This window comes from Acanthaster planci, linkage group LG10 (assembly GCF_054643075.1).
Source record: "Acanthaster planci isolate LZ-2023a linkage group LG10, COTS_SCS, whole genome shotgun sequence".
In the NCBI taxonomy this organism is placed as follows: domain Eukaryota; kingdom Metazoa; phylum Echinodermata; class Asteroidea; order Valvatida; family Acanthasteridae; genus Acanthaster; species Acanthaster planci.
The window spans coordinates 14,037,396-14,051,332 of NC_141786.1; the positions used below are offsets into that span (position 1 = coordinate 14,037,396).

Sequence of the window (13,937 nt, forward strand, 5' to 3'; positions counted from 1 at the left end):
CGTTAAACTGAATTTAGTATGGACAGAATAAGTTCGGAATAGTTCGACTATTTCCGGATCCGGGGAAGAGTTCTGGTCAAGTGGGTGATACAGGACCCTTGATTAGAAGAGTAGTCAGAATTATTGGGTCTGGTATCCAGACAATCTTAACAGGCAACGAGTCGGAGCTACGTGTAGTCTAGTTTTAGGTAATTCACCGCGGCGAGATAGTAACTCGCCGAGGCGAGATAAGTAGCTCGCCTCGTATCTCGCCAGTAAGTCGCCTCGGCGAGGTGTCAGGTCAACTCGCCCCCTGACCGACTCACCCCTTACCAACTCGCTCCCTAGGAACGTCAAGCAAGTATGGCCGGCCCAATGTGTAAAACAAAACCGAATGGGTCTAACCAGCGAAGCCACAAGAACGACTATATTCGGACATCATCACAAATCACTTTTATTCAAACGTCTTGGCGCTTCCCAAGTCCACTGTCTGATTACAGATTAGGTTATTTGTACATCAAACATACCCTAAGTATCAACAACTTCGACCCCTCCGTCCCATTAATACTTGGATATGTGACTGATGTCCGCAGAAGGGACGCAGCTGGGCAGATGGCCCATACACACGATAATACTGAATTAGTTTTACCAATATTTTAAAAATATTTTTACTCCAAATTCCACAGAAAGTAAGCATCCACCAAGCTTTAAACAGTTTAACTTTCATAATTCTCAACTTTGAGAGAATCCCTAGAAAAACTAGAATCCCTTGCAAACCCTAGAACCTATTTTTACGGGCAGCAATCACCGATTCCATCTCTGACTGGTTATGTTTTTCTATTAAATGGTGAATGGGCCGACCATACGTGCTTGACAAACTTGGGGGGGGGGGCAAGTCAGCAAGGGGGCGAGATGACCTACAATCCGCAGCAAAATAAGTTGCTGCGGCGAGATAGTAAGTCGAAAAAACCTTTCTGCGAGTGGCCCTTATTCGCTTCCATGTAACATCCATCTGACTTCTTTCAATTGTGAGTGTAGCAATTATCAAAATAACCGTATTCTGTTGGTGTTCTATGCAGAAATATCAGTATTAGGTTTATATTTGAATTGTCTGTACGGCTGCCCTCATAACCAGTTCCTTGGCCAGTTTTCAAATCTGCGGAATCTTCTGATTGTACAGAAAATTTGTTTGGGTTAATTCTTTGAAATAGTCTCTAATGCTTTGCTCCTGCAACTTATTACATTTCCTCAATACAATTCATGTTTAATCAATGCAACACTGAATGTTTATAACATTTCAGAATACTGAAGTCAATCCTACTGCATACATGGATTATTTCCTACTTCTATTGTTAGCTGATACAAATTGCTGGGATGTTATACTTGCAATTATTTGGCCCTCCTTAGGCGTAAGATCAGTCTGTACATATTTCGTTCACATGAAGTTTGCATAACTTACTCGTTACTGATGCAAAATATTTCAATATAGTACTTGAGAATTTACATAGATTTTGGATTATTTAAGCTTAATGTTATTAGTGTTTGACCATTTCTTTTCTGAAATGAAAGCTCCAACTTGATTTACAAGCAGAAGGTTGAAGCACTCAGCCGCCTTGTGAGCCCCCCATGCTGTAAAATAAAACCTAGAATCATATCCTTGTTTTGTGGTGTTCCATTCTGAGGAAGTTGGAAAAAATCACCATCTTGCAAAGTCTTTGAATGGCAGATTTTGCAGTTAATACATTTTGCATGTAGAAGAAAATATGGACTTTGTTCAAATTGCTTTGATGTGCCATTTGTTCCTACTTGTATTATAAAGTAAGATTGATCTTTTGAGGAAAATCATCAAAGCTGTATCATTAACGGGCCAGATGTCTTGAAACTGTACACATATTTTCAATTCGACATGTGGAGTTATTTTGAGCGGTGTTAAACTGGTGACATGTTCTCTAAACTTCATTTGGCATCATGTACAAAATTGAATTCTTTATCCTTTTTTCACAGGCAAGTGTCTCAGTGAATGTCGATGCGATGCTTAAGTTTTGGCCGTTTGGTCAGTTTATTTGGATTGGAGCAGACTTTTGCATGGCTTTGAAAACCTTTGAAATGATATGATTGATGTCCTGCAAACTTATATGTACGTGCAAGGTGACAATTGGTTTTGCCCACACTGAGATACACTTTAACTGCCTGTTAGATTTAGCGATATTTTGTTTTGGGATGTATAGATGGCCGGTACGCGGCAAGAATTATCACCATGATTATTCTGTAGAAAATGTTTGTTAGCATGCATTGAACTATGTTTTAGGGCTCTCTTGAGAGAAATTTTAAGCCAGCTGCTGTTACCCTGAGCTGCCACCCAGGCCTACTAGTATCGGAGGACTTTGGTTCTATGTTAAGGGTTTGAGCACTCCCAGCCACGCACCAAGCCTTGGACCATCAAGGCAGACCAGGACTGACGAAGCTGGGACTCACACCAAAGCCTGGACCGACAGGGCTGGGACTAGCACAGAAGACTGTGAGGACATCAAGACTGGGGTTTCAGTGGAGGCTGCCACCTCTCCTGACTGGCCATAGACATTGGCAAAGACAGATGTGCCTTCTCTTCCAAAGATTGCCGCAAATACCCTGTGAACCCATTGACACTGACAACTTGGACTGATACATGTATTGATTGTTCCTGCAATCTTTTGAAATGGGCTCTTTCACAATTTTCTGTCTTTGGTGCTTTTGGAATAACGTTTTCTTTGATATTTTAAATATGCCGACATCGTAAAAATGGTCTGAGTACTTTGAAATTTATTGTTCTGCATCTGTGAATTTTATCCCTCTTGAATTTTGTTTTGGTTTTCAATCCTTGCAATAAAGCAGAGTGAAGGATGATGCACAGGAACTTTGACCACAGTTGTCATTTTTAATCTAAAAGTTGGTTCCTGTTACTTGGAAGCGAACCTTAGATTACATACATTCCAGCATCAATGAAAATGGGGCAGTGTTAAAAAACATAACTGAGAACTTGGAAAAGATGAGGAAATTCCTACCTGCACAGGATTGTGCAGCATTGTTCCATTCATAACAGCAAGTTGAGTCTTTAACAAGTCAATCACATATTATAAAGAAAATGATATCACGAGTGACAGTTCATAGATATTACTCACGAATTTACTTGAGACTAAATGACTTGTGAAGACTTGGCTACAAATACATGTATGTTGAAAGGTGCTTAATAAGAAAAAAATTGATCTCAAAGGGGCAAGTCCTATTTTTTCAATTTGAAAATGTTAGTGTGAAATTCTTTTCAGGCCTATTCTAATACATTTCAAACAATATAACGGATGTTTGCTATGAAACTGGAATAATTCTATCGCAAGAACAAAAATGCTCAGTGCATATACATGTATATGTGCTGGTAAGAGTGCAACATACCATTCTACACACAGACAGGTAAATAAAGGTCAATGCATGTGGAACTTACCACTGTCTCTTGGTTATTTAAAAAAAAATCATAAACTGATATCAATAAAATGGGAATGACGTTAAGGTAAAATCTTGACTTTTTCTTGCAATCTATTATTATTTTGTTAGTGTATGAAAAGTAAATGGTATCCTATTACAGTGCATAGAGTCTGTTGTTCATTTTGGAGTTAGAAAACAAGTGCACTGATGACCACCTCTCCTGACTGGCCATAGACATTGGCAAAGACAGATGTGCCTTCTCTACCAAAGATTGCCGCAAATACACTGTGAACCCATTGACACTGACAACTTGGACTGATACATGTATGTATATTCATGAATCTACCTGGACAACAGTTAAGCCAAGTCATATGTATAGGAACAGCTGTTTATACTGGTAGTTAATGCTATCCACAATGAACCATTAATGGCATCAACTGGGGTAGTAGCTACATAAACAATCAGGTTTAGATACAGTGGGGCTGTCCCTACAAGCCAATTTTTATAAGTCATTCACTCTTGGAGGCACGCCAGTCTCTTCTCAAATCAACTGTAGGACAAAAGCATTTCCACAACATTTTCCTCCTTCTACTGTACATGCACTTGTAATTGGACTTATGATTGGATTCATTAAAAGACTTTTTCATGGCTTGTGACAGACTCCACTGCAGCCCTGGTATCTTGACCTATTTGTTTCACATGGATAGATCTCAATCAGTGGTCCCAATACTGGTTTGCTCCATCCATGAGACAGGTTTTGGTGTTGGTGAACCAATAAGGCCACTAGTATCTATGGGAAATTACGTGACATACGGGTAATTCCAGAAATTAGGAGTCCAAAAGTGTGACATTTTTGTGTCCGTTAAATCTGACTTTTGTTATTTGACATGGAAATATCACCGTGTATTACTATTTGTTTGGCAGGTATTTTCATTAATTCTTCGCTCTTGGAAATTAGAGTACGTGTTCTGAACTTACAAAATCATACATCAAATGTGACAGGGACACACATAAAAATGGATCCTTAATTTCTGGAATTATCCTCATACATATATGAGTTTAAGATAACGGTGAAAGGGACAAGGACATAATGAAACAGGCTACATCACAGTTCATTGAACATTGAAATACATGTAACCGATGAGCAAGACTGGATGACACAACACTACAAGTACCGGTATGGTAACTTACACATAATTGGTTGTTCCTGATTTCAACTCATGGATTATATATTGACAAATACATGCATCAAGGCTCAGACCGTCACCGTATGTTCTGCTGTTTTCCTAAGCATATGTATCACATATTACAATGTTGGGAAAAAACAATCAAAGTTGCTACTTAGGCTACAAGTTGCCCAGGTACATATATTACATGTATATTACAAACATTTTCAACACTGAAAACCAAACTTGAATATCGTGAGATAAACTTCTACATGCATTTACATATGCCCCATTGCCAACTGTGACAAGAGTCTTTGGCACACTCAAAATTTACCAAGCTGCAATTCACAGTGTACAGAAATTGATGAAAGGACATTACTTAGTCTTGATATCCATCAGTTCTTGGTCTCTTGAACAGCAAAATATGAGGCTCTGAAAAATAATTTAAAAATCTGTGTATTACAAAATATGTTCATGAGAGTGTCTCAAAACAGCCATCAATGTACATGTAATTCAAGGATAAATTTAATTATTCAATATTGTAAGCAAGGTTGGCAAGGAACTTGACAAACTTATTTTATAAGTTTGGATGTTTACTAAGAACAACGTAAATCTATAAAACTGAACTTTTATAATAAGGCATATATTTTATCTAACTTTCGTTTCAGTAGACAAGAATTTCAAATATACATGTATTTTTCAACCTAGATTTAAACAGATGCAATTTCATGCTCATATTTACAATTACAACATACTCAAAAAGTACCTGTGCACCAATCTCTCTATTTCCGAGAGATTATCTGCCAAGTTCAAAACCTTTTGAACAGCAACGAAAATGACAAAGCAAGATGCACAAGCTTTATAGTACGACAATTAACTGACAACAATGCTTGCGAACATACATGTACATGTATACTGTACCTCCATACTGCAGTGTGTGATGCAGTAGTTTAATGTCAAATTAAGGTCCATTCCGGGCTAACTTTTTCCAGCATCAAAACAGGCAGTCCATTAATGAGCATTTTTGGCAGTTCCATTTGCACACGAAAAAGGACCTTGCGAGTACATGGGAGTTTGCAAGAGCGAGAATACAGTAGTGTCCCTTCAACCTGCCAGGAAATCCGTTGCTTCATTCGTGGGTCAAAATGACTTAGTGAGTAGATAGTTCACGTTTTTCACTATCAATAAAGTTGTGTTTCAGTGATGATCGACAATTTCCCAACGATTTATTTGGACGCAAACTTGCTTAGTGTTTTTCACGAAAATCGCGGGCCTCCTCTTTTTCAAGTGCACCTGACTGTTTTGCAATAACTGGATAAAATTGAGTCTTACAATTCTTCACGAAAGGGATTAAACATCCGATTAATACCAACATTTTTGCTGCCGGGCCAATCAAAATTTTAAAGTTTTATGCACTACTCACTCAGCGATCAGAAATGGGATGGGAATTTTTGTTTTGGCGTTTGTGTAATCAATGTAAAATATCATGGAATTTTTAATCGTGCACTATGCGTGTCATGACAACAGGAATCTGGCAAACGATGTCTGTATATCGTGTTGTAAGTGTGCGTGATGCATATGGAGGGGCAGGTGACAAGCTTGTGTTGCACGACTCGAAAATTTGTGGAAACACGCTCGCTTGGGTACAAGCAGTACAACCTCAAATTAAATTCATGAACACAGAAAACACAAACATGTGATCACTTTTTGTGAATGAACCTGCAGAAAAATTTGTGACGGCATTTTTTTTTTCAACTGGCAACTATAGAGCTGCATTCGATGTAGTGGAACGTACGACCCTTTTTTGGCAGAACCTGTACATTGACAGGTTGCCGCATTTCCATCATGCCTTCATTGGCAACGGTTCAGCCCGGCGGGAACCAGTGTGGTGCACCGCGCACATGTTTTCACTACTGCGATTCACAAACGCTTTATGAATGGGCCGTCAACAATGGTTTTTCAGGCAATGGCATCACGAAAACCTTTCATTGTACCAGGAATTTCGTGCAATGCTATTTCGCTGTAACATATTTTCTCTGTGCACCTTTTCACCGGGACCACAGCTTTGTGCTTGTTGTAATTGGAATTTCGTTACAACCGATTTCGTAATAAGAGTCGACTGCCGCATCGCAGAGTTTTCTGAGAGCCACCTTACCATTGCACACATGCAGTGTTAGGGCGCAGATAAGAGGAGCAGCCACTATTGACCTGCACATAATCATTCCTATAAGGCGAGTCTCAGCAAGTATCAACTTGACTGTAGTACATGTGCAGATTTTGACACCGTACAAGTGACCACACAGATATAGGAATCATGGGCAACAAATCGGGGTAACAACACTGTCCCTTTTTTAAAAAATTCTTTCACATAAATAATATTTATTTGACATCAAATGGACAAATAGATTATAATAGTTATTAAGTTTAGGGGGTTTTGTAACTTTAAAAACCCTTTATGCTGTCCCCTAGTGCTGTTAGTGGTTTGCCATTGAATGTCAGCATTGCCACTGCTTTTCGTTGGTATTCGTTGCCTTCTGCAACGAATACCGCGGTATTTTTTTCATGGATACCGCGGTATCGAAAAAGGCAATACTGCCCAAGCCTATTGCACACTACATGTTTTTGATGCCACACATACTCATGGCACTGGCCCAGGAAAGTTACCTTTCATTGGATCAGTGGGTCAATATTTCCGCGTGTAGGGAATGATGATAGCGAACCATCATGGAACAGTTGCGCATACACGTGCTGGGTGCTGAAATAAAGCACACCAACTGACAGCATTCAATTTTTTTGTAACTACCCCGCAAGCTAGGTACAGTGCTTATAATTTGGAATAAATAAATACTGATTAGTGACTGGACATTAGCCACACTCCTGGCTTGCCAGGTGCACTGGTCTTTTCAAGTTCATTTTGGCAGCTGAGCATCCATGGTGCACCAGTGCCACGCGCGCCTTAACTAAAGGATATATTAATTCTGGCATGGATTCACCCACCACTACCAGGGGAAGGGGGGAGGGTATACTTGTGCATAACAATATGGATATAAAGATGGAATTACCAGGTTTATGGATCATATAGTGTACCCAGCCAGGGCTCTGTTGAACACCTAGGTTCCTCCATTCTGTCTCTGTCATAAGATGGTTTCGTGGAAGTAGTTTGACTAGTGCCGATGGCAGGATCACATGTCTGTAAGGGGGGGAAAAATCATATGACCAATAAAACAAGTCAGCTTGGGTGTTTTAGACTCTGTGACAAACAATGAAAATGTTACTGAGCAGGGATCATGAATTACTTTTGGAATCATACTACTAAAGCCTAAAAATTACACTCTTATAATCATTTAAAATTCACCATACTTTTCCTGTACAATAAAATCCCTGTAGAGGTAGTGCATGGCAGACATCTTTCTGGTAACTGCTTTTGTTATGGAGGGATACCGGTAGCATAAAAGGTCTACTCATACGGTATGTATCCCAGTGGAACAAAAACTCTTAATGGAAGGATGGCTTAAGTGTACAACTTCTATTGTTGTGATGTTACAGGTACGCTGTAGTTTGGGGGGGATTCTTCATTTCAGATGTTCTCTGTTCATATGGCTATCTCTGAATTTGCACATTCCTCGGTATTCTAGACAAATCTATACTTACTAGCTATTATTCATGACACAATGAATCAGCAAAGCACAGGAAATCTAAAATGGCAAGTACCTATACAATTGAGGTTTCTTCTTTAAATCTCATCACACATTTGCCTATGCAAGCTCGTATGTGTATTTCAGTCAAGAGGAGTATCTTCCTCTGCTTGGTGAATGACTCTTAGACATGTACAGTCCTGAAGTAACAATGGACTTCATACAGAAGCATTTTGTGAGGGAAAACATCAAGCACTGGTTTGTGTAATGCAGCCAGAGTTTTAGCAAATATTTCACAACTTTGGTGCTCAAGTTCATAAGGTCTTGTGCTTCTGCATACATAAAGTTTGTGAGGAAAAAATGTCAGAAACAGCCTAAAAAGAACCATGCAGTCAACCCTCCATGTACAAATCCGCTAAAGCCTAGAGGGTTGAAAGTTTGGCATCTGACAGCATGCTACTTATCAATACAGAAAAAGTATTTGCGCACATGCAGCCAATGACAACGAACAACTTCATAAACATGCTGTCACAATCTGAACTAGTTCCTGCACACTGATCTTTTCAGCCTAGACTGCAATTGATTGACACTTAGGCTGCTGTTAATTCATGTACATCTAATATATTGTGCTCAATAATAATGCAGGGTACAACTACAAATACATGTACATACATATACAGGAATGTATGTGCACATGTACACAGTCACAATCATGGCTACACTTTGTATGACAATAATATGACTGTTAAAATCCTGTAAAACTAGGCAGTGGGTATTTAGCCATGGCATAAAAGAGAGCACTGTCTACTTCTAGCTGGCGACAGGTAAATATCAATGGTCTTAAAATACTCTGATTTTAGTATATTTTCAAGTAAATATGATGCATCAAACAGATGTACATGTATCAAAAACTAGAACTAGCAGAATTGGTACAAAATTTGCCTAACACTGGTATTAGGGGATCCTTTGGGGGCAACTGCAGTAAAAATCAGGATCTGAAATGAAATTAGATTTGAAATGACATGTACATGAATGCAATACTTATTTTGAATAGTCTGTTGAACTGTGAATAGAATTACTCAAAACCTACTGTTTTATTTTAAACCTTTCATGCTCTTACGTGTATCCTTTTAAGGAAAAGTTATCTGTACTGTACATATTGCATAGTGGAATTTTTTTATAATTTGTTCAATTTTTGTCTCTCGTACAGTAGTACCTAATCCATTAGGTCTAGATGCAAGTGATTTTTTTGGTGGTCATTTTTCTCTGAACTCCAGCACCAGTTTTCAAGATACCCTTCTTATAGTCCTCAAAAACATTTCCCAAACACACTAAAGTCCTAGCTCAATGTACTTAGAAACAATAAATGTAATAACATTAACATCTTGTCTGAAAGTTATGCCTCAGTTTCTTATAAACATTGCATTTGCCATTCAGTAGTGCCCTTGGGAGAGTCACGCCCCCACAATTTTGATGCATGGTGAGAGCCGTTGGTCATGGTAAGTGCTCTGAAGGGTTCACTAGGAAAGTGATGACCTCATCATCTTTTGTGTCAACACTCTCCAGATGACTTATGAATGACGGATATTATTCCATTAGCAGAGCTTTATAAGGTGTTAGAATTGAAATTCAGTTATCATTTTTGGAGTGAAAATAAGTTTGAAAATACTTACATCCACAAATCAGATACAGAAGAGGCTTATTTTTTAAAAAGTTATGAATGACTATTCATCAAAGCATTTTATCATCTTGTTGCCTATCTTTAAAAGCTGACACTCATTTAAGGAGTGGGGTTCAGTAGTATTTTTTATCAATAGAAATTTGTGATAAAACAAATTATTCTTTGTATAATTATTTTGTTCATAAAGAGACGATAATCAGACATGGTGGGTGAATTAAAACTCAGATGTATGTGTAACTAAATTGCAGTTACGTGTACGGTACATGTACAAGTGCCATAAAGTTGAAAGGTTTATGTGCCAAATTTCTGGCCTTTTCTTCAGCTACTTTTACTTGCACATGTAATCTTTAGGAAAAGCCTTCTTTCAGGTTTGCGCACATAATCTTCAGTAAACTTCTGTAGTTTTTTTCTGCATAGTTTGTAAGTTTATTAAATGAAGTTCAAATTTTGAGCTGTACACCTTAATCATGCTGAGGCATTCCAAGAAAAATGCCGCTTTTATTCAATCATAGGGTTGCTAAGAAGTATTTATTTCCACTGTGTAAAATACACAACATATGACAATTTTTAAAGAAAAACTGATGCGTGGAGAAATCATCTCTCAAGCCCAAAACCTATGCACAATGACTTTGGTGTCTATGCTCTGAACATGAAGTGTGTATGTCATCCAGCAAAATGAAAGTGCCTGACACCTGTTGAGTGTTCCATGTGCAATTCAAGCACCAAAATATCATGTACAGTACCTGTATTCCAAATGGTCGTCTACGTATTTCTCTGAGTATGTGATGAGTTGCTGCACATTTTCTGGCATTGCAAAGCACAGTCTGCAAGAAATCATGATTAGTTCTGGGTTACATAGTATACATGTATGTGTCATTGGGTCTACGATAGGCGTCAACAAACCACCAACATCCCAGATGGCAGCCACGTGATGGTGCGCACGTAACCTAAGTTGGATACAGCTGCCAACTTCAATGCGAAGCTGGCACCCGTGACGAGGCCCATTTGTAGTGATGAAACATCTGACCCCAGTGAGCCTAAAACTTGTGGATGTATCTATCCATCTAAAGAGCTTGTTGTCCATGTGGACCAAGTGAAACTTGCGTTGACCTCTAGTCCCTGGATTTCATGGACTGCAACCTACATGTATTATCACCTTGGACTGGAGCATTCAATTTTCGGTTCTTTGGTTTTTATGTTTTCATCTTCAGGCAAGATAACCAGAAAGTTTAATTTGGACAGCAAGAACATTTAAAGCCATTTGTTTAAATGTTACTGTTATAAACGGTCAGAGAAAGGAGTACATGTACATGTACTTCTCTGCATATTGAGTTTTAACTTTTTATTCTTTCTTACAAGCAGAGGCCTTGTTCAGTTAACAAGGGGAGGTTCAAACTTGTTACTTGTGTTTATTTTTATAGTAAACTGTGATTTAAGAACTGGGATGAAGTCATGATTAGCAAGCCAAAGTTAATCATGCCATCTTTCCTATTACAAATACAAATCTTTTCTTTTGTCACTAACTACCAGCATGTTTTTGCTCGAAGGAAATCGGCTGTCAAGATCCACATTTCTTTTACCCACAGCCCTTTTTTTTGGGGGGGGGGGGGTAATGGGATGACATTCTTAGATTTTGTACCACTGACATAATACTTTAATGTTGCATGCTGGGATAAAAGTCAAAATGGCTGATAAAGAATTGTCAACTTGTGTGATTCTGAGCCCACTAAATCAATAATCTGTTTCCTTCAGAATCCAAAGTTGCCTGAAATATCAATGATTGAACTTATCGATGATAAGTTGTAACTAGTTATAGGGAAACTTTCAATAGTCCCTACCCCCACAACTGTGGAGTCCGACGTCTGCCCTGCTCCCACGAACCCCACAGAAAATGAGCCGTACCAAAGACAAAGATCATTGCCTGTCTGCATCCCCGTATGGCCTCAACAGAAATTGTTCACAATGCGACAGCAAGCTTGCGTGCACTGGTACCCAACGGCTGTTTCCTGTCATTCCTGCAATTCGGGCATAAATAATGAGGAGCCCTGTGATTGGTCAGTGTGACTCCCAGCGAGCCGCAGCAAACTGCCCTTTCCACAGCACGGCTACGAATTACACATCCATGTATGGAAAGCAGCTGCAGCCAATTTCCACATCTTGTCTATCGATCACAGTCGTAGTCAACCATTTGGTCGCAGCTCAACTCTCGGACACTGATCAGGAAATATTAGCACTTTTTTTTTTTAAAAAGGGCATGGTTTTGGTCTGTTTTTTTTTTTGTGGTACTCAGTACGAAGGTATGTAAGCTATCGTATATAGAACTCTTGGGGGAAATGGAGCAGCATTTCCATGGGTACACAACTAGAATAAAATCCCTGTTTGTGCCCTGTTAAATGTCATGCAGAGCCTATGGCAATAAAGGCTCATATTATGTAGGGTTCATGGGAACGGGATGGACGTCAGACCCCACAGTTCTGGGGGAACAATAGGCCCTACATGTAGGCCTATATTTTAAATTTTTGTTTAAAATTGCTGCAGAAAATATCTAAAGTTTTGGAGGTATCAAACATGTTCAAGTACGCCCCAAATCTTCGTGGCCTACATACATATATTATGTACCTAGGTTGATTCCCTAGCCATGCTAGCCCAGGTGGACTCCCTGACTGTACTAGTACATTCTGGAGTCCAACCTGGGATACATTGATCCCTAACACATGTAACATCCATGACCGTTACTCCCAGAACTGTGAGGTCCGACGTCCGCCCCACTCCCACGTCGGATCCCAACAGTTCTGGGGGTACGTGACGGCATAGGCCCTAGTCACCAAGTCTCTTATTTCCTCACCCATTTGTCAAGTCTGATTGGTTTTCACCAGTGATGTAGTCGAGTACCTTTTGAGAACCAAATTCTCTATCAAATATTTAACTAGTTAGGAGGGAACAAAGCTGAAGTACATCGGCATTTGATGGTACATGAACATGAATAAAGGTATGATTACAAAGCAACATAATGACTTCAGACCATCCCTGTTTGATTAAAATTAACTTTTTAGGACAAAAGTACTCGAAAAGTACTCAGCTAAGTACTTTCCGAGTACTTTTCTCCTTAAAACTTAAATTTTACACAACTGGGAGTGTCTGAAGTCTAACGTTTATTTTGTAATCTTACCTTTGCACGTTTACCATCAAATGCCTGTGCATTCTGTCTTTATTCCCTCTTACCCAGTTCAGTATTTTGCGGAGAACGTTGGTACTCGGAAAGTACTCGACTACAACACTGGTTTTCACAGAAGACCTGGAACGTAGACGTTGTGAAAAAGAGACTTGGCGACTACAGGCCTGTTGTATATACGTGGTACAGGTACAAGACTTGAGAGTTGGGACAGAGTGCTACCAACCACTGTTTCCATGGTTTCCTGGTCAATACGTCATGTGCCCCGACTACATGATACGATATGGGCTGCTCCTGCGGTTTCATTAGAGGACCATGTTGGCCATAGAGTTATTTGAATGGGAGGCGGTGAAAAGTTTAGCATTGGCATAAGTGTCGTGCATGTGTCGAGCGAAAAGTTAACGGTCGGATGCAGACAGATTTTATAGTCGGAAATAGGCCTGTCACTAGTCTATTCAGCCCAAAAAGTTTTCCTTTAGCATTTAAGAAAGCAAGTAGGCCTAGTGTTGGTGGTGAAAAAGGTATTTTTGTTGAGTATTTGGAATTTTCGAGAACCGTTGTCACTATTATTACATGTATTAGGAATAGTAACCCTCCACTCAGTAGAGCTACAGCATAGGGCCTATCAAGTACATGTATCATGGACATCATCACGTCTCAACTTCCTCTCAACATGCTCAAGCATGTCTCAAGTCTCATAATAGACATAAACATTCATGAAACCCATGGTACTTGGTAGGCCTACTGTCGGTGACTGTCATGACTGTTATTAACCAACGTTGTAACATCTTCATCAACAGGCATATTTCTTCACCGAAACTGGGCATCTGTATTACCACGTTTACCCA

General features: G+C 39.3%; 1 protein-coding gene across 1 annotated transcript; it reads right to left on the reverse strand.

Annotated features, from left to right (window-relative positions):
- Nucleotides 1–2,870: 2,870 nt before the first annotated feature.
- On the reverse strand, nucleotides 2,871–13,133 carry LOC147797844 (cyclin-dependent kinases regulatory subunit-like). The gene is made up of 5 exons (XM_087141954.1): nucleotides 13,087–13,133; nucleotides 10,661–10,741; nucleotides 7,664–7,791; nucleotides 7,266–7,356; nucleotides 2,871–5,033 (listed from the first exon to the last, which is right to left on the reverse strand). The coding sequence occupies exons 1-4, from the start codon at nucleotides 13,116–13,118 to the stop codon at nucleotides 7,277–7,279; spliced, it is 321 nt and encodes a 106-aa protein (XP_086998080.1). The 5' UTR covers nucleotides 13,119–13,133; the 3' UTR covers nucleotides 2,871–5,033; nucleotides 7,266–7,276.
- Between the last annotated feature and the right edge of the window lie 804 nt (nucleotides 13,134–13,937).